General features: G+C 31.0%; 1 protein-coding gene across 3 annotated transcripts; it reads left to right on the top strand.

Moving 5' to 3' along the window:
• Positions 1 to 25,821, top strand: LOC143042974 (TBC1 domain family member 2B-like). Of its 3 annotated transcripts, XR_012968160.1 has the most exons (19): positions 1 to 409; positions 1,910 to 2,039; positions 3,154 to 3,406; positions 4,522 to 4,876; positions 5,317 to 5,448; positions 7,052 to 7,283; positions 9,187 to 9,293; positions 10,426 to 10,511; positions 11,471 to 11,576; positions 12,419 to 12,545; positions 12,897 to 13,042; positions 14,215 to 14,323; positions 15,068 to 15,199; positions 15,463 to 15,600; positions 17,332 to 17,508; positions 17,683 to 17,817; positions 19,528 to 19,605; positions 21,207 to 21,373; positions 22,041 to 25,821. XR_012968160.1 is itself a non-coding variant. In XM_076215478.1 (18 exons), exons 1-18 carry the CDS (start codon positions 3 to 5, stop codon positions 21,300 to 21,302), a joined length of 2,946 nt encoding a protein of 981 aa, XP_076071593.1. In that variant the 5' UTR covers positions 1 to 2; the 3' UTR covers positions 21,303 to 22,040. The 3 variants fall into 3 exon arrangements, 2 of the variants coding, with proteins under 2 accessions (XP_076071593.1, XP_076071603.1); XM_076215478.1 differs by lacking the exon at positions 22,041 to 25,821 and having other exon boundaries at positions 21,207 to 22,040; XM_076215488.1 differs by lacking the exon at positions 22,041 to 25,821 and having other exon boundaries at positions 3,154 to 3,307; positions 21,207 to 22,040.
• The last annotated feature ends 711 nt before the right edge of the window (positions 25,822 to 26,532 follow it).

Consider the following 26,532-nt stretch of genomic DNA (forward strand, 5'->3'; position numbering starts at 1 on the left):
ACATGGAAGTTGAAGTGGGAGGACCGGACACTACAGATAAGAATGATACACTCATAAAACCGTCTGCTGTCAAAGCTACGGGACAGTTTATAAAATTTCAGACTGCAAATGAAAATGCTAAACCAACAGAAAATGAAACTTCTGTCACTGATCGTTCAGAAACAGACGAAAAAAGTGAAAATTCGACACCCAAGTACCCGGAAGGGAAACTTTGTGGTTGGTTAATTATAACTGCTCGCGGTTTAATCAAAACAAATCGACAAAGATGGTGTGTATATGGAGACAAAACATGTAAACTTTATTATTACAGAAGTCAAAATGACATAGTCCCACTTGGAGAGATTGACATTTCAAGAGCAACATTTCACTTTGAACCTACTGTGGATAAACCAGGGGCTTTCCAGATTAGGTGATATACTGAGTTCCTAGATTTTATTAACTTTTTTTTATTAAAAGCTTTATTAAGATCATAATTTAGGCAAACTTTTGCAAGCAATAATGCTTATTCAGTTGATCAAATGGAGGGGTTAATAGATGAGGTCTTTAAGATGTCGTTCTAACCATAAATTACATGTACATGTATGCAACTAAATAATAGGAGATTATTTCAAATATCATTTTGTGCTGCAAAGATGACAAAGCCAACTACAATGTTAATCATCAGCCACACTTAATGTGTGTGGAAATACAGAAATCAAATGCATGATGGCTTGTTTCCATATAGGTGGATGTGCCCTTCATTTATGTAATGAGACCTTTTAAAAATGTTAAGAATGGTTGAAGTAACCATTTAACTTTTGAAATAATAGCCCACAGAATATCTTCTGAGCAAGTTGTCTTTGATTAAACTGTATAAGATTAAATGTGATGTCACAGACATAGATATATTTATATAGTATACATAAATCATGTAAATGTATCATACAAAAAAAAAAAAAAACCAACACAAAAACATTTTCTGTGAAATGCTAATGCCTATCTGAACTAACCCTGTTCTCAGTCATTCTTATATTATTTCTGTGAAGAACTTCTAACTTCTATCTTACAAGGTCAGGTCCTAACTATGAAAACCTTTGCTCTCTGTTGTCGTATGCTGATCTCTAGGTATACATTTGTGTCATTTGCAATTGGGTAACCTTGTGATATTTTAATAAATGTCAGGATGATAACGAAAGTCATAACTGTAAGATAAATCTACCATGACATGTGCTAGACTGAGAATCATTGTTATTTCTCTAAATCATAAGGCTACAGATGGCAAGAGGACAGTCAGCCTTATATTACATTAAACTCTGACTCCGTGAAAAAACAGTCTGCTTGTACTCTTTAATATTGCATAATTGACGGGGAAGCTTATGTGAATTAAGAGAGGTAACTACCAATAGTAATTACACCCCACATAACAAAGTTTTGTAGGGTATTATGTTGTAGATCCATCTGTCCATCCTTTCTGTTCTTGTCATCACACTTCCTCCTAAATCACACAAGATAATTTTAGGAAACTTTGTAGATATTTATGAAAAATTATGTAGATGGGCATAACGACAGTTAATAATGAATATTATATAATAATAAATTTTTTTTCTAGAAGTTATGACTCTTTCAAACTTAGAATTTTGGCCCAATTATACTACTACAAGAGTTTGTCATGACAACTCCTCTGAAACCACACAACAAAATTTCATGAAATTTTATAGAAAGTATGGAAATATTATGTAGCTATGCATTTCCACAAGTATTTTTAATCCGTTGCCTTTTGTATCAGTTATAATATAAGTCTTACGAATATCTTGAGATTTTGTTTGCCCAGTGACAATGTTGAGTCTTGGAAAATATGAGCGTGCTCACAAAGGTTCTTTAATTTTGATCTGAATGACATATACATGTACATTTATAAATATATTTACAGGTCAGATAATAGAGAACATGTGTTAGATGCATCCAATCGCCATACTATGATGTATTGGTTACAAGAATTACAGAAAAGACGTAGGATTTACAATAGTAATCAATCTTCTAAACTAACCAGACCAGTTAAGGTATTTTGATACAAACATTTTATATGAGTATCAGACTGTATCCAGAAGGTTCAATGACTAGATCATTCCTTTGGTCTGGTAAATTATAAAAACAAAGAAAAACTTGAGCTGAATCGAAAACAAACTTATATTTTGTTAGACATTCCATCCTGCTTTCTTGAATCAGTATCAAAATGTTGTATATTTAGGGGCCAGCTGAAGGACGCCTCTGGGTGTGGGAGTTTCTCGCTACATTGAAGACCCATTGCCATTGGTGGCCTTCGGCTGTTGTCTGCTCTATGGTCGGGTTGTTGTCGCTTTGACACATTCCCCATTTCCATTCTCAATTTTATATTTTGTGTACAAGTTGTAATGTTGTACAGATTTTTTATTCAAGTTTATATCAGTGTTTTATGATACAAAAAACATTATATGACCACAAAAAGACTTTTTATGGGTATGAATATGGTATAAGGAGAAAAATAAAATTAGAATTGAAACCATTCAGGTATCCTCATTTCAAGCTTGAGGACAAGGAGATGAGCACTAAATGTTAGGTTGAAGTATATAAATTTGAATTTAAAACATTAAACTAGTACATTTTAGAAGATAAACTTGTATCACCTGGTGAAAGAAGGTATGTGCCAAAAAAACGTATAACTTGCACAAAAAACCTGTACAAATTATAATTTATACAAACTTACATCTTGTACACAGCATATATAAGTTATGTTTTCAACAATTTATGCAAATAAACAAGAAGCATTAAAATCATTTCTTTTATATATTACATCTGACCATTTCTGGTAAAATTGGTTAATGGAATGTTACTGGTAACAATTTTTGATTGGAGAACCTAAATCAATACTGAACTGATCTTACTCGACATTTTATTTTTACATTGGATCATGAAATATATGAAATGGTTGATTGCTATATGTTAGATTAAGAGTGGAGAGTTATACAATGTACAAGTAAAAATTCCTAAGATTTCAATATGGAGAAAATTAAAATTTTGTTCATTTCATTGACTCTAAAGAACCTGTAACTCACAAAGAATGCATCAGTATTTATCAGTTATTGGAAAGATTAGTATGAATATAGACATATGTTAAATTAATTTATTTATTTTCAGAGGCCACAACGCTTGAGTGGACTTGATATGCCTAAAATAGATAATGGGAAAGAAAATGATGGGCAGGCAACTGAAAAAGATGTTTCTCCTAGCAGCACAGTCATTATCCCAGAGATTGTGGTGCCTTCATATTCACCACTTTCTGTTTGTACAGGTGATACCATTAAAAGGTCACATACAGGGTCATTTTCATCATTGAAAACAGATATAAGGGATGCCATAGGTGCCATAATGAATGGACAAAGCATTACAGGTTGTTGACACTTTCTTCACAATCCCAAACCTGCTGCACGGTGAAAGTTACAAGGCACATAAGCAAGCAGATGTCTAACTTTGTTGCAAGTTATCATGCTGAATTAATAATCTCACACTTTGCTTGAAACTTACAAAAATATATTTAATATATATGCACTAAACCTTTTACAAGTAATAGACCTCTTAGATTTTAAGAAGATAAAAGTTTTTCAAACAATGTATAATTGTTGATATATACCAGACGATGGGACACAAACTCCCTACATGTAATTAATTTTAATAAAGTTACAGTCAGGCTTTCATAAATGTACAAAACACCTCACTGCCATTTTCAAGATTGCCCATGTACTGGTTTGAGAAGAATATGTTCTTTTCAGTACAATGTAGTTGTCTTTGTAAGAATCTTTTTTGTAGACCATGTCTAAAAAATGCACTGATTCAGGAATATAAATAAGATTTAGAAAAGATTTCCAGTATTTTATTGGTTATAATTTCCTGAAACATACAATGAATATCCATAGTATTGTTGATTACCATCACCAATCATTAGAACTTTGTTCAATAAGTGGTGTTTACAAATTATGTTAAATTTTTGTTGAGGTTTATTGTTAAACGACTTGCTTGAACATTAATTTTAATAGAACCCAGCACCATCACATTACTATCGACAAGGTAAAACTGTTTGTTATATATAAAAAAAGCTTTACTAAGCTAGAAATGCACAACTACCATTAATTAGTAGATTGTTGAACATTGTATATTTTCTTCTATTTTATCCATTAACAATTTCATAGTTTTAAAACTATGAAAAAGTTGGCATAAAAAGTATATTAAAAATTAATCCTTAGAAGGCCATATTTAATTTATTGAGAAACAACATTTACAAAACAGTTCTTTCATTTAGATACATTTAGCAAAAGGCCAATTATCAACCAAAAAGTTAAAATTTTGATAAATAGGATAAATTATCTAGTATTGTCTTAAAATTCAACATCACCAAGATAATTTTCAGGTACCTTTTTTTTCTTCACTTTATGAAATATAATTTCTGCTTTTATATACATGTATTATTAACAGCTAATAAATTAATGAGAATATACCATTATTTTTTAGGGAAGTTAGGAGGTGGTAAAGTATCAAAACCTTCACCTTCACCTTCATCAACAAGTACAACCAGTGATGATTGGACTCTTCTAGAAAATTCTGAACATGCAAAATCTCTAAAGTCCCAAAACTCACAAAACAAAATCATGAACGCTTTTAGTAAAATTAAAGTAGGAAAAAAGGGGAATAACTCTACATCACCTACAGATAATCAAGTTTGTCATAGATGTAAACAGTTGCAATCCCAGTTATCAATGTCAAAAGAAGAACATAACTCGACAGAAGATGAACTTCAGGCCCATAGAGAAATTGTTCGTATACTGCAGAAAGAACTGGACAAACTCAGTAGAGATGTTTTTTCTAGGTACAAATTAACCTATATTTCTTAATATATAAAAAGAATATATTTACCACTAAAGAACTAGTTACAGTATTAGTGAATACAACTATGGGGCCAAAAGTGTCTTAGCGCAGCAATATTTCAATTTTTAAATCATAAACCACTCTAACTTTCACAGAATTATAAATAAGACATTTCTTACCTAATATTTATAAAATTTTCACCATCAGAACCAAAACTATTTGTGATCAAACTGATTGTAGCCTTTTTAAAAATATCCATTTTAAAATAAAATCATCTTTAGTATACAAAATAGAGATCCTAGAGTCTGGAAATATATATTTTGAAAATGCATATAGATCGATAAGTGACAGGCTCTTTGAAACTTCCAGTTTATACATGTTCAAAAAAGTGAATGTATAAATTTGATTTGTACTATATAATGAAACTTATATATTTGTAAGAAATGAGGCAGATGACAAAGACAGAGAAGGGTTGTTGAAAATGGTGGCTGAAAGAGATAAACATATCACAGAACTACAGTATTCTATTGTCAATCTCAAAGAGGAAAAGGAACATCTGTCTCAGAAACTCAGGTAAAGTGTTCATCAAGACACCCACTGGTAAAAGTAAACTTTCATACATAAATAAAATTTTCTTTTGCCAAAAAGATGGAAAAAAGTTAACCTGCCTCTCAGTCATGGTCTGTTGACTTTGAATCTGGGCTAAATTTACATGTTAAAGTTAACGTTGAAGTCAGTTTATTACAGGAACATATTATGATAAGTCATGGGAGATTAAGTGTGCATTGTTTTTTTTCTTTGTTTGTTTTTGCACATCTCATTTGCTTGGAGATTATTTGGTCATGCAACTTAAGTCATTGTTTCTTGGTTTTTGAATTTTTGCATAGTTTACATGTTAAAGTATTGCCATTTTAATTTAAACTTTTACATTGTACTATCAAATGACATAAAGGCAAGGCATATCTCTATGTCAGCAGTTCATTGTAACCAGTAATAAAAACTAATACATGTACATTGGCAATCATACCACATCTTCTTTTTTATGCCCTCGCTACAAAACGTTAATGGGGTATTAATTTATCCCTGTCTATTCATCTGGATAAGGATACAATGTTTGTCCAGCTATCTCCTCTCACAGTTTTGGAGGTACAACTTTAATATTTTGCAGGATGTTCATACACATTATGAAGGTGTGCATGGCCACAGAATTTTGATATTTTTTTCAAATATTCTGATAATGACAGGTAGTTGGACTTGGTCATTTTTTGGGGTACTAGCTTCATAAAAAGATCATGGTTTGTCAGGCTAATTTTATCCTACAGTTGCATCATCATACATAGTGTTAAATTTTTATTTTCCTATGGTCAGGCGAGTGCATCATTTGTGACTTACAGACAGCATAACAATTTCAGGTTGTATGCCAACATCACTGTATTTCCAATCTAAAATATGTGGATCTATACTAAATATGACAGAGAAGAAAAAGGGAGGAGAGGCATTGTCCATATCTAGTTTTTGTTCTAATGATAAAATATTATTAACAAGGTTATTAACAGGAAATGATGTAATTGGGCCTGTGTAGTTTTAAAAAAAAAAATCCAAGAAAACTATTACAGTATTTGTTCCTAACATATTAAGAGGGTGTCCATGAAAAAACCAGGCAGTGGATGGCACATGACATATTTTGTTTTCAAAGTTTTTTCATCTATTTCATATCACAAATTCATTCTTTCTCAAAGTTAAGTTTTGTTTTTTTATTAACTACAACAAATAAAGAGAAAAAAATACATAGAAACCACTGAAAATTCATTGAAAAGGAGAGATAACTCTTCATTTTGTACATAATTTTGTTGAGTTGTTAGTGAACTTTAAAATCATTTTCTGAGCCATCCACTGTTGATTCAAAAATATCTTTCACATATATATCCTTTGTATGATATAAACATTGCATTGGAACAAAAAATCAGTGGGAAAAAAATTATGTTGTGCCACCATTATCATAGGATTTGCCTGATATTTACTTGGACAGCCTCTTTAAAAAAAAGAGATAGACGTTATTTTTTTAAACTGGTACAGATATATTAATGGTAGTTTTCATAACAAAGTAACAAATACATGTTTGACAGAGGTCTGGATATTTGCAAAATCAATAGAAATATTTAATTTTCTTTTGCAGGTCAATCGATGGAGAAACAGGAGAATTGTCAGAACAAGTGACTATGTATCAAGATATGTTAAAAGCCAAAGATGATACTATCATTCAACTGACCAATGAAATCACAGCATTGGAGAAAGAAAGGAATAATAATCAAACTAACACTCAAAACAGTGATGATGTCAAAAATTCAGAAAATACAAGACAATCTGTTATTGTTGTGTCAGATACTCAGGAGCTAGCTAGATTAAAGGTAAGTTTATAATCTGTTATTGTTGTGTCAGATACTCAGGAGCAAGCTAGATTAAAGGTAAGTTTATAATCTGTTATTGTTGTGTCAGAAACACAGGAGCTAGCTAGATTAAAGGTAGGTTTACAATCTGTTATTGTTGTGTCAGATACTCAGGAGCTAGCTAGATTAAAGGTAAGTTTATAATCTGTTATTGTTGTGTCAGATACTCAGGAGTTAGCTAGATTAAAGGTAAGTTTACAATCTGTTATTGTTGTGTCAGATACTCAGGAGCTAGCTAGATTAAAGGTAAGTTTATAATCTGTTATTGTTGTGTCAGATACTCAGGAGCAAGCTAGATTAAAGGTAAGTTTATAATCTGTTATTGTTGTGTCAGATACTCAGGAGCTAGCTGGATTAAAGGTAAGTTTATAATCTGTTATTGTTGTGTCAGATACTCAGGAGCAAGCTAGATTAAAGGTAAGTTTATAATCTGTTATTGTTGTGTCAGATACTCAGGAGCTAGCTAGATTAAAGGTAAGTTTACAATCTGTTATTGTTGTGTCAGATACTCAGGAGTTAGCTAGATTAAAGGTAAGTTTACAATCTGTTATTGTTGTGTCAGATACTCAGGAGCTAGCTAGATTAAAGGTAGGTTTACAATCTGTTATTGTTGTGTCAGATACTCAGGAGCTAGCTAGATTAAAGGTAGGTTTATAATCTGTTATTGTTGTGTCAGATACTCAGGAGCTAGCTAGATTAAAGGTAAGTTTATAATCTGTTATTGTTGTGTCAGATACTCAGGAGCAAGCTAGATTAAAGGTAAGTTTACAATCTGTTATTGTTGTGTCAGATACTCAGGAGCTAGCTAGATTAAAGGTAGGTTTACAATCTGTTATTGTTGTGTCAGATACTCAGGAGCTAGCTAGATTAAAGGTAAGTTTATAATCTGTTATTGTTGTGTCAGATACTCAGGAGCAAGCTAGATTAAAGGTAAGTTTATAATCTGTTATTGTTGTGTCAGATACTCAGGAGCTAGCTAGATTAAAGGTAGGTTTATAATCTGTTATTGTTGTGTCAGATACTCAGGAGCAAGCTAGATTAAAGGTAAGTTTATAATCTGTTATTGTTGTGTCAGATACTCAGGAGCTAGCTAGATTAAAGGTAAGTTTACAATCTGTTATTGTTGTGTCAGATACTCAGGAGCTAGCTAGATTAAAGGTAAGTTTATAATCTGTTATTGTTGTGTCAGATACTCAGGAGTTAGCTAGATTAAAGGTAAGTTTACAATCTGTTATTGTTGTGTCAGATACTCAGGAGCTAGCTAGATTAAAGGTAGGTTTATAATCTGTTATTGTTGTGTCAGATACTCAGGAGCTAGCTAGATTAAAGGTAAGTTTATAATCTGTTATTGTTGTGTCAGATACTCAGGAGCTAGCTAGATTAAAGGTACGTTTACAATCTGTTATTGTTGTGTCAGATACACAGGAGCTAGCTAGATTAAAGGTACGTTTACAATCTGTTATTGTTGTGTCAGATACTCAGGAGCTAGCTAGATTAAAGGTAGGTTTATATGTATTATATCTGGAGGTAATTAGAAGAAATACAATTTAGAATGGAAATGGGAAATATGTCAAAGAGACAACCTGACCAAAGGGCAGATAACAGCCTTCTTTGAAGACCACCATGGGTCTTCAACACAGCAAGAAAATCACACACCCGAAAGTTTGATTTTGTAGATATGGTACAGTATGAGAAATTTTCTCCTTAGATAACAAGAGAAAACATTTTTTGTTCAAATGCAACCCAGCCTTAGGCTCCTCCCCGTTAATATATGAATTGGGTACTCTGCTATGGATTAATTTTATCATTGCAGGTTGCTTCCCATGCTTTAAATAATAAAAACTTTTTTTTTACTTTTTTGCAGGATATGTGTCAAGCATATGAACTACAAAACAAATTTTTAACCAAAGAAATTTTAGAACTCAACTACCTCAGACAAAATGATCAAGCCAATGAAAAAGCTCTTATGATGTAAGTTAGTTGTAATTGATAATTGATTGGTTTTTGGGGATAATATCATGATTTAAAAATAAGAAGATGAGGTATGATTGCCAATGAGACAACTCTCCATTAGAGACCAAATGACGTAGAAGTTGATAACTATAGTTGCTGTACAACCTACAATAAAATTTAAAACCCATACCACTTAGTAAACTATAAATAGCCCAGAAATGACAAATGTAAAACAATCCAAACAAGAAAAAAATAGCTTGTTCTATGTACAAAACATTAAACAAAAAACAAATATGATATACCTGTACATTAGCAAACAACAACCACTGAATTTAAAGGCTAAAGTTTATTTCTGTTTGGTTAATGCTTTGTTGTTTTTCTCCCTAATAATGAATTTCTTGAGAAACTGACTATTTTAAATCATCTGGCTTTTTCTTCATCACGATCACATCCCAATATATACTAAGTTTTTATCTCAACTATGAAGAAATAAATGCAAGACATAGGTATTACAATCCTGTTATGGCAGCAGAGATGGCGTAAACTATTTTAAACCAATTTCCTTGACCTCATCCGTATGGTTCAGCTACAGCTTGAAAAAAATGTTATTGTATATTTGTCAATGTATTTGGTATATAGGATCCTTGCTATGTCTACATTTCTGTCAGACAGGTTTTACCTGGCAGTGACCTCATTTTTGGACCAGTGATCAAGGTTAAAGTCCTATGTAAACAACACATGGATAAATGAAACAGTGAATAAAACAAGAAACAAAAATATTATACATCTTTATTATTATCAACAGAATAAATGATATACATGTATATACAAATTGAGACAAACAAACATTCATTCAATGCAGGAAGGGACTCATACTGAATATCATTCTTGATTTTACTGATGATCAATAACTGTCTGCTGCCAAAAAAAAAGCTCCAATTTCGACAGACTTTTACGAAGGTCAAGACTGAATCCTCAGATTTTACAACTGTAAAGAACATCAGACTTATAATCAGATCGACTTTTAGTCGAGTATCAATGGTAGTTAAGTCCATGAAGCCATGAAGTTATCTTGTTTCATTTTACTGCTAATAGAAGGAGAAATATATGTATAGTTAATGCAGGTAAAAATTCATTTGCATATTTACAGGAGTAATGCAAAATTAGAAGCTCAGTATTTCCAAACAAGAAGCAAATATTTAGTCTTGTTTCAAGAAATAAAGAAACCCAAACAAGGTTGGTATTGTTTTATTTAACATTGCTTAAATGATTTTAGTAATTTTAATTTAATAGTTGAAGCTTTTCATAGGTCAGTTTTTGAAATCAAGGTCTTTACCCTCAAATTTTCCTATAGGGTCAGTGTAATAAATGAAAAATTTATTATATAGATCATACTTTTCATTTAGTTGTTTGATCATATTTTTTAGATTTCATTTAAGGAATGACTGTAATATTTTTTCTGTCTATGAAGAAATAACATAAAAAATTTGGTGCACATGACTAAATTATGTCTATGGGCTCATAACAAAATAACGTCAGCCAATCAAAAGACGCTTTACATCCAAAATTAAATTATATCTATTTGATTCTACTTCTTAGTATAAATTTTAGTTTTAGATGCTTTTTATATGTTACAAGAGGATATAAAGAAAGACTGCCTTTATCAAAACATAGTGTTGTCTGGTTTCTTTATATACATCTGTTCAGGACACTGGACAGTGTCTGGAAACAGTTACTTGTCTTTCAAAACATATGTTCAAAACCAATAAAATTGGTACTGTGTTCCCACCCACATAAAATTTACCGATCCTGTATATATCAAATTAGGTCACTAGCACACTGTGTAGCTAATTTTATTGCTATTTTATGAAATTTTCCTTTGATTTTACTGACTGATAATTTCATTTCTCAGCACAGTAGAGTGATATGAAAAGTTAATCACTAGAAAGTAGGGAGCAAGTGCAGTTGTCAATGTCTTCATTGATAAAATAGCAATAAACATATTATCATTGGTCATCTCAACCTTATTTTAATTAGATAATGCGCTATATAAATATTGTAAATAAAATAATAATAATAAAACCTGATTGCTTTTCTCACTTTCGCTGTGCTGGCTCAAAAAATCAATCTCATTGAGATGACCAATGATAATCTATGAATACTATATTGACCTGGGTGTATTTTATTATTTAAAGGTGAGGAAGGAAATCAGCAAGATGATGTTGTAAGCCAATTGTTGAAAGAAGCTATGGCTTTTGAAAATGACGAAGCAGAAGGTCTTGAATTCCAGCTGACATCAAGGTACTAGCTATCTAGCTATGATGTTCTTACCATCTTTTAAGACTCATTTGATATTCATAAGTGTGAAGTCCATTTTTGCTGAACAAGTACACAATTTTATTTAGGGACAAGCTGAGGACGATCTATTGGTGCAGGATAATGTCGATGCATTGAAGACACATTGGTGGCCTTCATGCAGCTGTTGTCTTCACTTTGGTTGGGTTGTTGTCACTTTGTCATATTCCCCATTTTCATTCTCAATTTTACATTATTTTGGAGTAAAAACGAGATGTGGCATGAACCTGTCCAGTTACTTTCTATTAATTTTGATATTTATTTTGAAAGTCTTCTAGGATTAGTGCTCAGAGTTGGATAGAATTAATTGTGCACTTAAGGAAACAATATTACTTTTCATGTCCATGCCCATGTTAAATTGAATATATATACATCTACAGATATACATTTCCCCATCTTCAAATGGGGATGAAACAAAAATCATACATGTATTACATGTAAATTAGTATTCAATAAAATTTGTTTGACTTCAGCACAGGCTTGTTAAAAATAAGGAAATGAACATGTAAGCACCAGACAAATAGCCTTCATTACCAATCCATCAGCATAAGATTTAACAAGAATAAAGAAGTCATTTTATTTATTTTGTCTTGCATGATAATTGTAATATATTTGATTTCATGACATTTTGAAGATATAAGTAATTCAGATAATAAAACTTAGTTAAGGTTAGATATGTTTGAAAACAACATATATTTGTAGATATCACTATGACCATGATGAATTATCTTATACCTAAGCTGTATTGTTTTTGGAATAAAGAATATATATAACTTGCTTTTTTTTAGTGGACAGGAATATGATCGGTATGGATTTGTAAAGAGATATGGAGAGGATGAAGAGGAAATAGATCCTTTAGCAGTTAAAGCTGAACAATTAGAAAGACACTCAGAGGAAATAAATAATAAAATAAAGGTAGTATTTGGCAGTCATTGTTTATGTAAATTTTTTTCTTCATTTTCTGTAAATCTGTGCTTTTTATAAATTATTTGAAATATATGCATATTCGTTGGAAGAAAATAATGTAGTAATGAAAACATGAGAAGTTTAAGATCCAGAATGATCAAATAGAAAAAAAGAAAAGATATCCTTTTATTGATTTAAAATACTTATCTCTACAAACACTGGACAAAGCCCTAATCTTGAAAAGGTATATCTTTATTGTATTGCTAGTCATCATAGTTACTGCTTATAAATAACTTTAAGGAAATAAAACAGATATATGTTTTTTGTGTTAAAGAAACCCCTCACATTTGTATTTTACAGGATGCAGAGGAAATCCAATCCTTTAAACTGAGATGGGAGAACTTTATGGTTGGTTTAGGTGTAAAACCACTTACAAGATCTTCAGAGTTGAAGAATTTGATAAGAATGGGTATTCCTAATGAATACAGAGAACAAATATGGAAAGGGTAATACTCTTCATTGATTACAAAATATAAGACATTTTTTTATGGCCCCACAACGAAGTTCGCAACGAAGTTGTCGGTGCCATATAGTTTTACCCTTGTCCGATATTCCGTAATTCCGTAATTCCTTAATTCCAAATTTCCGTCATTCCGCAACAAACCATTATACAGAGTTTTTTCTAAACACCTTCAGATGTTGGGCTGATTTTTGGTATGTGAGTTAACCATGATGAGTTACAGATCAAGTTTAAGTTTCGTTCTGCTCCACTATTTTTTGCCGAAATTACGGGCTTTGGACTTTGATAAATTGTTGAAAACCACAGTTATTCAGACTTTTTTTCTAAACACTTTCAGATATTGGGCTGATTTTTGGTATGTGAGTTACTCATAATGAGTTACAGATCAAGTTTAAGTTTTGTTCCGCTCTGCTAATTTTTGCCGAAATAAAGGGTTTTCAACTTTGAAAATGTTGAAAATCACAGTGATACAGACTTTTTTTCTAAATGCTTTCAGATATTGAGCTGATTTTTGGTATGTGAGTTACTCATGATTAGTTACAGATCAAGTTTTAAGTTTTGTTCCGCTCCGCTAATTTTTGCCAAAATTAAGGGTTTACAACTTTGAAAATTGTTGAAAATCACAGATTACAGACTTTTTTTCTATACGCATCCAGATTTTGAGCTGATTTTTTATATGTATGACTACCATCATGTTTGTGTCCACAAGTGTTATTGAAATTGCAGATTTTTGAACTTTTTGAGACGGGGTCATTCGTGTCGCTTTGACACATCTAGTTTATAAATATATTACCTGATTTAATAACCGTTACAGATTTAATTTATTGTAGAGATCATGTTTTATCAAAAAGTAGCATAGATCATTTATTTAAGGTATTACTTTTTGTTGTATTAGTTTATAACTAACTTATATGGTATGCCTCATGCTCATTCAATTGAACTATGCAATTGTCTCAAGTGTATTTAGTATCTGTTTACCATTTTTGTTTCAAAATCTATAGATTCTAAAATTTTATCCATTATTTCTAAGTTCTCTTCAATTTGATCTGGCTTTGTCTTTTTCATTCCAACATTGTTATTACCTGAAGTTCTATGTGTGGTGAAATTGAATGTGATTTTATATTTTTATAATGGAAGAACTTGACTTCTATGTTTCAGTTGTGTGAATTTTTATGTTGGAGAGACCAGAGACAAACTGGGACCAAATTATTATAAGGAGTTAGCTAATAAAACAAAGAATGCCTCCCTTAGTCCAGAAACAAAACAGGTGTGTATGGTTTTATATTGGGTTCACATGCCAAGAAATGTATCATCCCCTAAAGGTCACGCATGCATTCCATATTTAAAAGAAGACATTGTTTTTGTATTGAATTTATGTCTGGTAGAGACAAAAGCTTGTAATGCAAAATATCCTGCACTAACTTGTGAAAGGAAGAATGCATGATAATAATTCTTATACTGTGTGTAGTAGCAAGACAGTTTACTAGTATATCTTAAAAAAACATTTATATCAAGTTTTTGGATCTTTAAGCCAGAGATGAATTTTGTTATTGAAATGGGACACTTCTGCATGTGCAGTAGATTGTAATTGCAAGTCCTTGGATTAAAATAAAGTTTGATAATCTTTTTACATAACTTTTCTAAGTAACCAATTTTCATAACTTTTTGGATTAAAAAAAAATCTTTTCGATTTTGCTTTTTCACAGACTTGTTTGATAGCTTTTGTGGGTAAATATTCTATGTAACCAGTTATAATCTACCTTTAAAGATCCCTCCACCCTAAGGGTGACAGGTAAGTCTCAATCTATTCAGGTTCATTGTATCTCCTAGTATGCTAAATAGCTGATCTACTACTCATTGGAGATTGATTATAGATTTACCCTTGGCACTTTAGCTTCCTGTACCAGTAAATTTAAGAACCATGAAAATGTAAAGTAAGTTTTTTTAACCATATTTAACAACCGAATTCACATGAAATCTTAAACCATTGTTTTTATCTTTTTTTTTCCAGATAGAACTTGATCTTCTAAGAACATTACCAAACAACAGACATTACGAGAGTATTGAAAATGAAGGCATAGAGAAATTACGGAAAGTTTTGTTAAGTTATAGCTGGCATAATCCAAGCATTGGTTATTGTCAGGTAAGAAAACTAGTGGTATATAATGAAGTTATCAGTTTTGTGCTTTGGTATAAAGACACATTAGGTCACAAACTTTGATTTATGTAAATTTTCATACTCCTGATACAAAAAATTGTAGCAGGTGGGAGAATTTTTTAAAACTATTTTTAGAAACTCCTTACAATGAACATAACTAAAGGTTATTAAGATTCTTTGAAGTTTCTTCTGAAATAGATACTGATTAGAAAGATAATTTGTATCCTTATTCATTCTTTTCTTGCTAGGGTTTAAACAGATTAGCAGCAATCAGTTTATTATTCCTATCAGAAGAGGAGGCATTCTGGAATCTTGTAGCTATTGTTGATTTTCTGATGCCAAGGGATTACTACAGTAAAACTTTATTGGCTGCCCAGGTTGACCAGGTAAGTTTTGCAATGATCTTAGTGTACAGTAACAACTTTTGATATCTCTTTGTCCAATGTTGGTTTTCTGATGCCGAGGGGTTACTACAGTAAAGCCTTATTGGCAGCTCAGGTTGACCAGGTAGGTTTTACAGTATTTTACTTCACCTGATCTGATTGACATGTAACAACTATTGATATCTCTTTGACCAGTAACAACTATTGATATCTCTTTGACCAGTAACAACTGTTGATATCTCTTTGACCAGTAACAACTATTGATATCTCTTTGACCAGTAACAACTATTGATATCTCTTTGACCAGTAACAACTATTGATATCTCTTTGACCAGTAACAACTAGTCTTTTAGTAATCTGTAAACTTAAAACCACTTGGCACGTTGAAATGAAACAAGTAAGATAAATCTTTCGTTATGTCCTTTAAGCACATTATAATTCATCTTGTTATCAAAAAAGGCCACAGTATACATAGCTTATCAGTAGTTTTCTTTCTTTTCTGAAACTGTTAAGCTGGATAAATAATCCTCTCAAAATCATATTTAAAACACAGGTAACCTTTCCAAACAGCTGAATCTATGATTTCATAATCTTGGGAAATTAGTGATATCAGATCAAATTCTGTGAAGTCACTTTCTGCTTTCAAAATCCTGATTTTATTTTCTGGCTCAATAGAATAAATGGCAATGTCACCACATCTACTGATAGAATGACATTTGAGAAATATTCTCAATATGTTATCTTTTAAATAAAGGCAACAGTAGTATACCGATATTCAAAACTCATAAATCGATAGAAAAAAAGAAATCCAGGTCACAAACCAAAACCGAAGGAAACGCATTAAATATAAGAGGAGAATGACGACACAACATTAAAATGTAACACACACAGAATCGAACTAACCATTAGACAAAATCCGTTGAAAATAACAAATATACATGTAACATAAAAACTAAAAACATGAATTTGGGATAGAAAAGTACCGTGACACGTCTTATAATAATGCGAATTCACACTCAAATACAAGAGGAAACAAACGACACAAAAGAAACACAACATTAAAATGTAACGCACACAGAAACGAACTATAATATAACAATGACCATATTCCTGACTTGGTACAGGACATTTTTTAAAGAAAAAAATGGTAGGTTGAACCTGGTTTTGTGGCATGCCAAACCTCCCGCTTTAATGGCAATGTTAATTATAACATTTATGCAGCTTTGTTCAAAGATGGTTCCATCATGCACATGAAATGTTCAAGACCACTTTTAGTTGTGGGATCATCATATCCAAGTTCATTATCACAGCACCTGTTGAAGGATTGAAAATGGAAAACATATTTTGTTTCCTGATGTCATCTTTTGAACCACGATTCAATCTTTTACCAATTTTTTTTTATACTACTAAGACCCCCATTGATTTTGAGGACAATCAACAAGGGTCAATGTCACAGGAGCAATTAATAAATTGAAACTTGGTAAAAAAAATATGGTTTCAGCAAAATATCTGTTGAACCATATGCCATATGTTCTCAAACTAAACTAGAGAATGCTGTTGGGAAAAAACAAGACTCTAATCATATCTTGACCTATCTTTGATGGTTTAAGTGGCTTTTTATCCCTCACAAGAATTTGCCAAATTGTCAACACACTTTATTCATAGTGTTGTGTATTTCAGAAGAATACATTTTTGTGTCTATTAGATTCATATGATTTTGATTCTATATTGCAGAGGGTTCTTAAAGATTTGCTTCATGACAAGCTACCAAGACTATATAATCACTTTGAGCAGTTAGATGTTGATATTTCCTTGTTTACATTCAACTGGTTCCTGACAATATTCATAGATAATATTCCAACTGGTACATTCCTACGAATATGGGACTCATTCTTATATGAAGGGAGCAAAGTAAGTAGTTTAGGTCAAAGATGTAACCAAAAAAAAAAAATAAATAATTTTAGAATTTCACACATTTTTTTCAGCAGTTTTTTTTATGTGTAAATGAATCCAGATACCTCATAATTATTACATTTTCTAATAAATTAAATTATTTATACACTCAAGGTAGTTGTTTTATTTTAGGTTTTATTCAGGTTTGCTGTTGCCTTTTTTAAAAGTGTTGAGGAGGATATTTTGGAAAAAACAACTGCCCTACAACTGAACCATTTCATGAGAGTAATGGGAGACAAAATGAACAATCCAAAACACATATGTCAGGTACCAAGTTTTTATAGTACTAATATTCACACAAATCTATAAAGACATGTCATACATTGAGAGGGGAAAACTTAAGGTAGATACATGGTATACCGCCATCTTGGATTGTACAATCACAGTAAAAAATCGGTCTAGTTATTTGCCTTCATCTGCAAATTTGGAGACAGATTTGCAATTTAAAGGTTAGACTGTTTAACTATATAAAGAAAACTTGGTAATTTATTGTATAACTCAAAATATTTAAACAAATATCGTTTTTTTTTGCTTTTAGAATCTTTTTTTTCAAATGGGCCATTTAAGGGAAGATAACTCTTTTAGTAAACAATTTATACTGGACTGATAGGGAAATTTTTTCTTTTTACTTGTAGCAAGAAAACAAGTTCGGTGACACCATTTTTTCTTTTTATTTTCTTAAAATATATTACAAAAACTATCTTTTCACAATTTATTTCAAAATTCTATCTCATAGATTTTTTTTTATGCACACAAATGTGTTTTTCCATGAACAATCTAACCAAATTTAGGCAATTTTCAACGACTCATAGCAAGAAAAATAGCACGGTGACCCATACTTTTTATTATATTTTTGAAAAGAGCATAGTAAAATCTTCATTTTGGCTAAGTATAAAAAAATTCTGTCTCAAAAAATATTTACTTCTACCTTAAGGGCATACGATACAGTTTTGATCCTGTATTTACAGTTTGATGAAAATTTCCATATAGGCTATTTTTTGCCTGATTAAATCAAATATGTAATAAAAAATATACCTCCATGTGCTACTTTTTGAGTTCAATTAGGTCGAAATTTTGTATATTTGCTCAAAATTCGGATTTGTGTCCGTATTTTCCCTTTCGAATGCAAGCCATAACTTTTTTGTTTTAAAAGATAAACAAAAATTGTTTTTTGTTAAATAATTTGTAATTTCTGCATTTTATAAGTATTCTAAAAAAAAAGTGCATTTTTTGTTCAGAAATAACTCATATTTATCAAATGGTCATGAATTGAGAAAACAACGTATGTTTTTACTGTATATTTATCAAAATTAAAAAAATTGCACTATTTACAGTTTTATAAAATTTGGTCCACATAATCTCCCTGTAAAATGAAACAAAATGTTGTTTTAAAAAATAGGGGTCCATGCACTCGTTTTCAAATTAAATCAGTTTGAATGATAAAAATCAGTCGAAAAATGCATCTTTTTCCAATATGTCATAGTTTGACGTCGCGAAAATAACATTTTACTTTAGCAACGTCATTACCTCCCCTGTAACTGTATCTGTAACTGTAAGGAGAAAATCATGGTAGGGAAGGCTCACTCATCTACCTTGAATTCATCCTCTTTCTTTTCATCAGTTTCATGCACATTTCCCCAAAAAAGTATAATAGAACCAAAATTTACCTCAAATAAATTCCTCAATAATCTAGAAATCCTACTTCCACTTTCCTATTTGATGCACCAATTAATTTCTGTTAAGTTAGAAACCTTAGTTGCAACAAAATAAGACTTGGCTTATAGCATGAAGAATGCTGTAGGAAATCTTTTGTAAACCATAATGAAGATCTTACCAAATCTGGTTTAATTGGCCCATCGATATAGGAAAACCCCTATTGACCTTTAGTTTCTTGAGCTATCCTCCTCCTGTTTATCCAGGCGAGTCAATAGATAAATAATATATGAAATAATAATATTTTAGTATTTTTTATTTCAGCTTGCCTTTAATTGGATCAATCCATTTCCAATGAGGATGATAAGTACCAGAAGACAATTCCATCTGCAGCATGTTAAGGTAACTAACAACGTTATGTTTAGGTCTGTTCCATAAAAGTTATTAGAGGGGTATTAAGTATGTGAAAGTAGTTTTTCTTTGTTTTTTGTTTTGAGTGGTTTTATTTAACTTTTTTTTAACTTTTGGTGTGCAGCATTTGCTACTCCTGTTTGGATTGATAGATATCTATAAATTAAACTAAACCATCTCATTTATAACCTTATAAAGTTATAGTTTCTAACTTTAAAATTCAAGGTAAAATATAAAAAAAAAAAAAAATTAAGATAAATTTTGTGCAAGTATTTCAATAAAAATTTATGTATAGATACTATAGATGATGATATGGTAGTCAAATTGATTCTCAATGACAAGAAATTATTCAGTCATAATTTGAGTTTAAAATATTTAGTTTTTTAACCGGATTTTTGTGACAAAAATGTCGGTTATTGATTTGGGGATGTACGGCGGGCGGCCGGGCGGCCGGGCGGCAATCAAATGTTGTCCGTGCATTAACTCATGAACCATTCAACCAAAACTTTTAAAATTTTAATATGTTATTACTGACAACTATACGAAGGTCAAGTTTAATAATGGCGATTTTGACTTTTACCGTTCAGGAGTTATGGTTCTTGAAAGATTGAAAAATGGAGTTTCCAGTCGTGTCCGTGCATTTACGCATGAACTGTTCTACCAAAGCTTCCCAAATTTTATAATGTTGTTACTAATGACAGAATGGAGGTCAAGTTCAATAATGACGAATTTGACTTTTACCGTTCAGGAGTTATGGTTCTTGAAAGATTGAAAAATGGAGTTTCCAGTCGTGTCCGTGCATTGTTGCATGAACTCTTCTACCAAAGCTTCTAAAATTTTAATATGCTGTTACTGATGACAAAATGGAGGTCAAGTTCAATAATGACGATTTTGACTTTTACCGTTCAGGAGTTATGGTTCTTGAAAGATTGAAAAATGGTGTTTCCAGTCATGTCCGTGCATTTTCTCATGAACCATTCAACCAAAGCTTTTGAAATTTTAATATGTTGTTACTGATGACAAAATAGAGGTCAAGTTCAATAATGACGATTTTGACTTTTACCGTTAAGGAGTTATGGTTCTTGAAAGATCGTAAAATGGCGTTTCCATTCACGTTATTGCATTTACTCATGAACCATTCAATCTAAGCTTTTCAAATTTTAATATGTTGATACTGATGACAAAATGGAGGTCAAATTTGATATTGACGATTTTCACTTTCACCATTCATCAGTTATGGTTCTTGCCAGGACACAAATAGATGTTAATAAATCCGGTTTGCTGTCGTTGTGACAGCCTCTTGTTTTTAAAAAGTAATCATTTGAGAGAAACATTGTTTGCCATAACAAATTGATTTCTGAGCCATTTATGTAATGGCCACCAAAATACATTATGCTTGGATTTTTATCAAAACTTTATATTGATAGAGAACAGAATCTGAATTTATTCCTAATTTAAAATTGATGAAATTCAATTGCTTTACTTACGCAAGTTAATTATTTGTTGCTGTGCCTTCACACAAAAATTTTCAGTTTGGCTATTACTGACGGGTGGTTTTCTAGCTTATTGATTTTCTTTATGATATGTTTCAGAATGAACTAGCTGAACTGGATAGAATGAGAGGTAATTTACGGGACAACCAGAGATGTGGTGGAGATCATGATGATAGTAGCGGTGATGATCAATGATTTATTCATGAGACAACCAGAATTGTGGTTGAGATCAGTGATTTATCCACTAGACAACCAGATTTGTGGTTGAGATCTTGAATAAGTTAATCAAAGATATAAATTTTACAAATTACACATCAGGAACTGATGAAGTAATATAAATTTAACCGTTCACCGCCACATGTTACGAATAATAATGAGGCTATTTAAATCAATTTACCGTTACAAAAAGAAGATTTTAAAAAGAAACAAGTATTTACTCTTGATCTTCTTTATACTACTGATACATTTTGATTTAGACATACCTGTTAAAATGCTACATCACTTCTGTTTGTTTCTATTTTTAAAGTCATATAAACCGGTGTGACAATTTTGTTTCAAACCAGGAAGTTATTTGATAGGAAAACAACGCACACGTTAACGGAAAAAATATGGAAAATTTCCGGAAACTATACTCAAAAGTCATTTATTGCTAGATGATATATATAGTATTCTTTTCTATTAATATATATATAGGTAATCAAATAAGTCTCGCTGATATTTACTTGTTTATTATTTCATGCTGATAATTCTACAACTTAACTGTTAGATTATAAGACTAATGTTGATTTAAGATATTAATGCTTACCTGAAAACAACCCTGGAGTTCTGGTATTAACAAACAGGGACTCTTCACTTGTATGCTGGACTAGTGAGGTATATTGTTAACAGCAGAAAGTGCAATTTGTTGTTGAATAAAAAAAAAAAAAAAAAAAAGAGATCTTGATGATAGTAGCAAAGATGATCAGTGATCTTTAGTCAAACATACAGTATTTATTTTCATTGTAATTCTAGTTTTATGCTTTACTGTTCAGAATTTGTGTTACTGTGAATTTAAACTTTTTTCGTTGGATACCAAATTTCATGGATATAGGTAAACCACAAATTTAAATGTAAAATTTAACATAGTGGAAATTTTCTATTATTATACTTCATGATAAAATGCCATATTTTGATACAAGGGTGTTAATTTACTCTATCACATGGCTGAGAGGGTGACAATTTTTTTTAATGTTACCATCTCGTCTAGACCAATCAAAAATCGATAGTTTAAAGGACAATGAATTGAATTTACATAAAGTAATTAAATACAATGCTAAAGTTCTACGTTTTGGCTCAGATTTTATTATTTGACTGTAAAAAGAAAAAAAGAAAACATCTTGCTTAACTTTTGTTGTTATTTCTAATACCTGTAACGTTGTTATGTACGTGACGTCATAGAAAATACTTTAAAAAAAAAATCTGTAAAAGATTATAATGATAGGACATTCAGTAAAATAGATTAAATAACACATAGCTGAGAGGGTGATAGAGCAGATTGGTTCCCCTCTAAAAAGCATTTTCAACCTTGGCTTCGCTGCGGTTGACAATATTTTCTCGGGGTAATAATCTACTCTATCACCCTCTCAGCTATGTGTTATTTATATATTGACATATATGCAGGCTTTGGAAAAATCATCATATCAAATAGCCACAAAAATACATTTCTCCCTCAATCCACCAAATTTGCTAGTCACAAAAAATAAATGATTTCACAGTATGCGATAACTATTTAGTAAAAATTTGGTGCAATATGTTTTTGTAATGTCAGAACAAATTATATAATTATTTAAAGTTGTTTGTACAAAGCATTTATTTTGTTTTTGCAGAAAAAATAACTAACTTTTTACATGCTATTTAGTTACATGAACGTGATAACCCTGAAAGTCGTGAAATGATAAAGAGAGAATAACTATATCACAAGGAGTAGGTTGTACTAGCAATGACATTATTTCTTCAAGCATCTGTCGGTCTTTCTGGCCATGTTTTTTATGCCCCACCTACGATAGTAGAGGGGCATTATGTTTTCTGGTCTGTGCGTCCGTCCGTCCGTTCGTCCGTCCGTCTGTCCCGCTTCAGGTTAAAGTTTTTGGTCAAGGTAGTTTTTGATGAAGTTTAAGTCCAATCGACTTCAAACTTAGTACACATGTCCCCTATGATATGATCTTTCTAATTTTAATGCCAAATTAGAGTTTTTACCCCAATTTCACGGTCCACTGAACATGGAAAATGATAGTGCGAGTGGGGCATTCGTGTACTGAGGACACATTCTTGTTTTACATATTATGCAACTTCTGTATAAATAATGATCACTCCTCTTAAATACAGCAGATGTATAATATTTGATATCTAATTTGTAATTTAATAATGTTGAGTTTCCTTGTAAGTGATTTTCATATCTACCAAGCAGTCACATACTATTTGACACAAAAGTTGGAACGCCTCATAATTTCTATTTCATTGTTCTAGCTCTAGATAAATTTAAACTGAACATTCAGATAATTTGATAAAAGATTTCTAGTCCAGGTTAAAATCAAAGGCAGTTTAGTGTATAAATAAATGTATTTAAATCATTCCTATACTCTATAATTTATAGTATTGTTGACTATTATTGTTGTTGTACATAAACTTAAATATTGTTGATTTAAATTGTTTTTGTTATGTTTTAAAACTATTGAATAAGCATTTGTGTATATATTAGAATTGTTCTATACTGTGGTTGAACTATTATTAGTAAGATATTAATTTTTGTGGATATCATACTAATTATCTGTAGACCTGTTTGCAGAATTTTTCAAAACTACAAAATCAAGTACCTACAAAACTATGATTTTTATGCAAACCAAAAAAAAATTGTACCAAGAATAAATAATTCATAAGCAGAATAGACTTTTTAGAAATTAGTATTTTGTAAGACTCTAAATAATAGAGAGTTAAATCTACAAATCGAATTTAGATATGGAAAATCTAATTTTGTTATTGTGATAATTACAGAAAGCTTTAAGTTATACAATTGAATTGAGGTATACATGTAAAGGTAGTTAATTTGACTGAATGTGTGTAATGAAGTGTTATTGGTGCAATATATATATTTATATTTTTCTACTATAAAGTTATTTTACAATATTATATTTGTTTTGTGTATATAAATATGATGTTAATTTTTTATTTATTATGATAATTTCAATTAATGTTTTTGTATTTATAATGATTTGTTTAAAATGGTGCTTTCATTTTCTGTTAAAATTCAATATAATATAATACTCAATTAAAAATGCAAAATAACTTTTATATTACAATGTTCTAAATGGTACTATCGTTTTTTCTCAAATTCTATTTACAATACTCCAATGAAAAACCATATCCTTGAATAGTGTTGCTTTAAAATGGCACTCTCAAATCACAAGTAATATTTATATAGTACCATTATGTATGTACATTTGTAAGTAAAAGGAAAGTAACTATGGGAAATAGTTGATTGACATTGATACCTCCTTACTGAAGAGTGTTTTTGAACATCATTAGCTATGTTGTAGGGTTCATAAAAATTAATATGTAGGTTACACAAAACCTTATGAATAAGTTAACAGGGTTTATACTGGATACAAGACAACTTTGAAAACAACTTTCAAACCAACACCGTAACCTGAATTTTTGCTCTGACTAAGATAGAAGGGGGCATTATGTATACTGATCTGTGCATTAGTAAGTCTGTACAATATCAGGTTATAGTTTTTGGTTAAGGTAGTTTGTAATGAAGGTGTTGTGGTAACATCAACTTAAAGCTTAAGTGCACATTTTCATATAATGTGAACTTCATCTGAAATGATATACCAAATCAGTGTTTACCTCAATTACATGGGTCACTGAACATAGAAATGTGAGATTGGGAAATAATTTCATTCTCAGGTTCGAGTTTTAAGTTAGTTAATCATGAAGTTTTGGGCACACCAACTTGTTCATTTAAATTACATGACAAATTTCAATTTTGACCCAGATTTCACAGTTCACTCAACATGGACAGGAATGTGCAAGTGGGCATGGTGTTCCATCTCAGTTGTATCTTGAGTAATACCTAACAATCCATTTGTGGTAGGTTGCAGAATTTCTGCAATCAAGCTGATGTTAAAAGTAATATATCATACCAAAGTTTATTGTGAATACTTTGACCATATTCAAAGAAAGAAAATTTGGATCAGCTTTGACATTAGCAATAACTTGAAGATAATAAATTTCAACCTATTTGCCAAGGAATAATGACTGATTTTTTTAAAAGCAACCTATATTTCACGAAGACAACCCTAGTATGTTAAAGAGACATATAACTGTAAACCAACTAATTTCATAACCTTTTATTTCCTCAGAGGTAGAAAAATAACTTGACGCAATGATTTAGTCTAAACTTTTTTTGATTTAACTGATGAATAATTGTTTTTGTGTTAGTAAATGATTCAGATAAGCGAAGACTCTTTGAATCTTAAGTTGTGATAATTTGTTTATTTTAAAGTATTGTTATTTTATGTTTTGTAATTTTGTAATTGTATTTTTACAAAATAATACATTTCTACAACTGTTCACCAAAGATTTGAATAGAAAGAATTATGAATCCATAATCTCTGCCAGTTACAACTTTGTATCATATTAATTGAACCTTGCCAATAAAGTCATGTGTATTTTTTCTATGTATTATTTATAATGCATGTGTATTGATTAAACATTTTAATGTAAACAAAAGTGAAGCAAGTAAAACATTACAGGATAACTAAGGTTAGGTAATAAAGACAAGACAGAAATCCTGAGAACATTACAATGCAGTGACAAAATTATTTGAGACAAACATACATGATGTCTATCATTGAAGACCACATATATATTTTTTTCTCACTTAGAGCAAAAGTTTCATATGAGCTATTGCTATCATTTGGTTTCCTTTGTTCATCATTGAGGGACCTCCTTGGCCAAGTGGTCTAAGTTGTTCTACTACTGTAATCACTAGCCAGTCAGCACTGAGGGTATGAGTTCAAACCTGGCTCTTGCGGGTGCACTCGGACTCCAATCTTAATTTACTAGGATTGTCAGTTTTCCTATCGAGGACTGTGGTATTTTTCTGGGCACTCCAGCTTCCTTCACAAATTAAAACTGGGCGCCCCAATATAGCGTAAAAGTGGCACTAAAACACCAACAATCAATTGTTTATCATTGTGTCAGTCCATTGTGGATGTAACCTTTAAAAAATTCTTCGCCTTAAAAACCAACAATTTGATTTGAACCATACTGGGTGTGAATATTTTTATTTAATAAATTATGTCCAAGATTTAGCCCTATATTTTGACCTTTGAATAAAATAGAAGTTCCTATAAACTTTCCGTTCTGGGATATTATTTTTCAC

This window comes from Mytilus galloprovincialis, chromosome 1, assembly GCF_965363235.1.
Source record: "Mytilus galloprovincialis chromosome 1, xbMytGall1.hap1.1, whole genome shotgun sequence".
Lineage (NCBI taxonomy): Eukaryota > Metazoa > Mollusca > Bivalvia > Mytilida > Mytilidae > Mytilus > Mytilus galloprovincialis.

Bases quoted from the DNA above. Each gene is read 5' to 3' on its own strand.
- LOC143042974 (XM_076215478.1), top strand. From the start codon at position 3: ATGGAAGTTGAAGTGGGAGGACCGGACACTACAGATAAGAATGATACA. The intron at 9,294-10,425 runs GTAAGTTAGTTG...GCATATTTACAG, and splicing joins AATGAAAAAGCTCTTATGAT to GAGTAATGCAAAATTAGAAG. The intron at 17,509-17,682 runs GTAAGTAGTTTA...GTTTTATTTTAG, and splicing joins TCTTATATGAAGGGAGCAAA to GTTTTATTCAGGTTTGCTGT.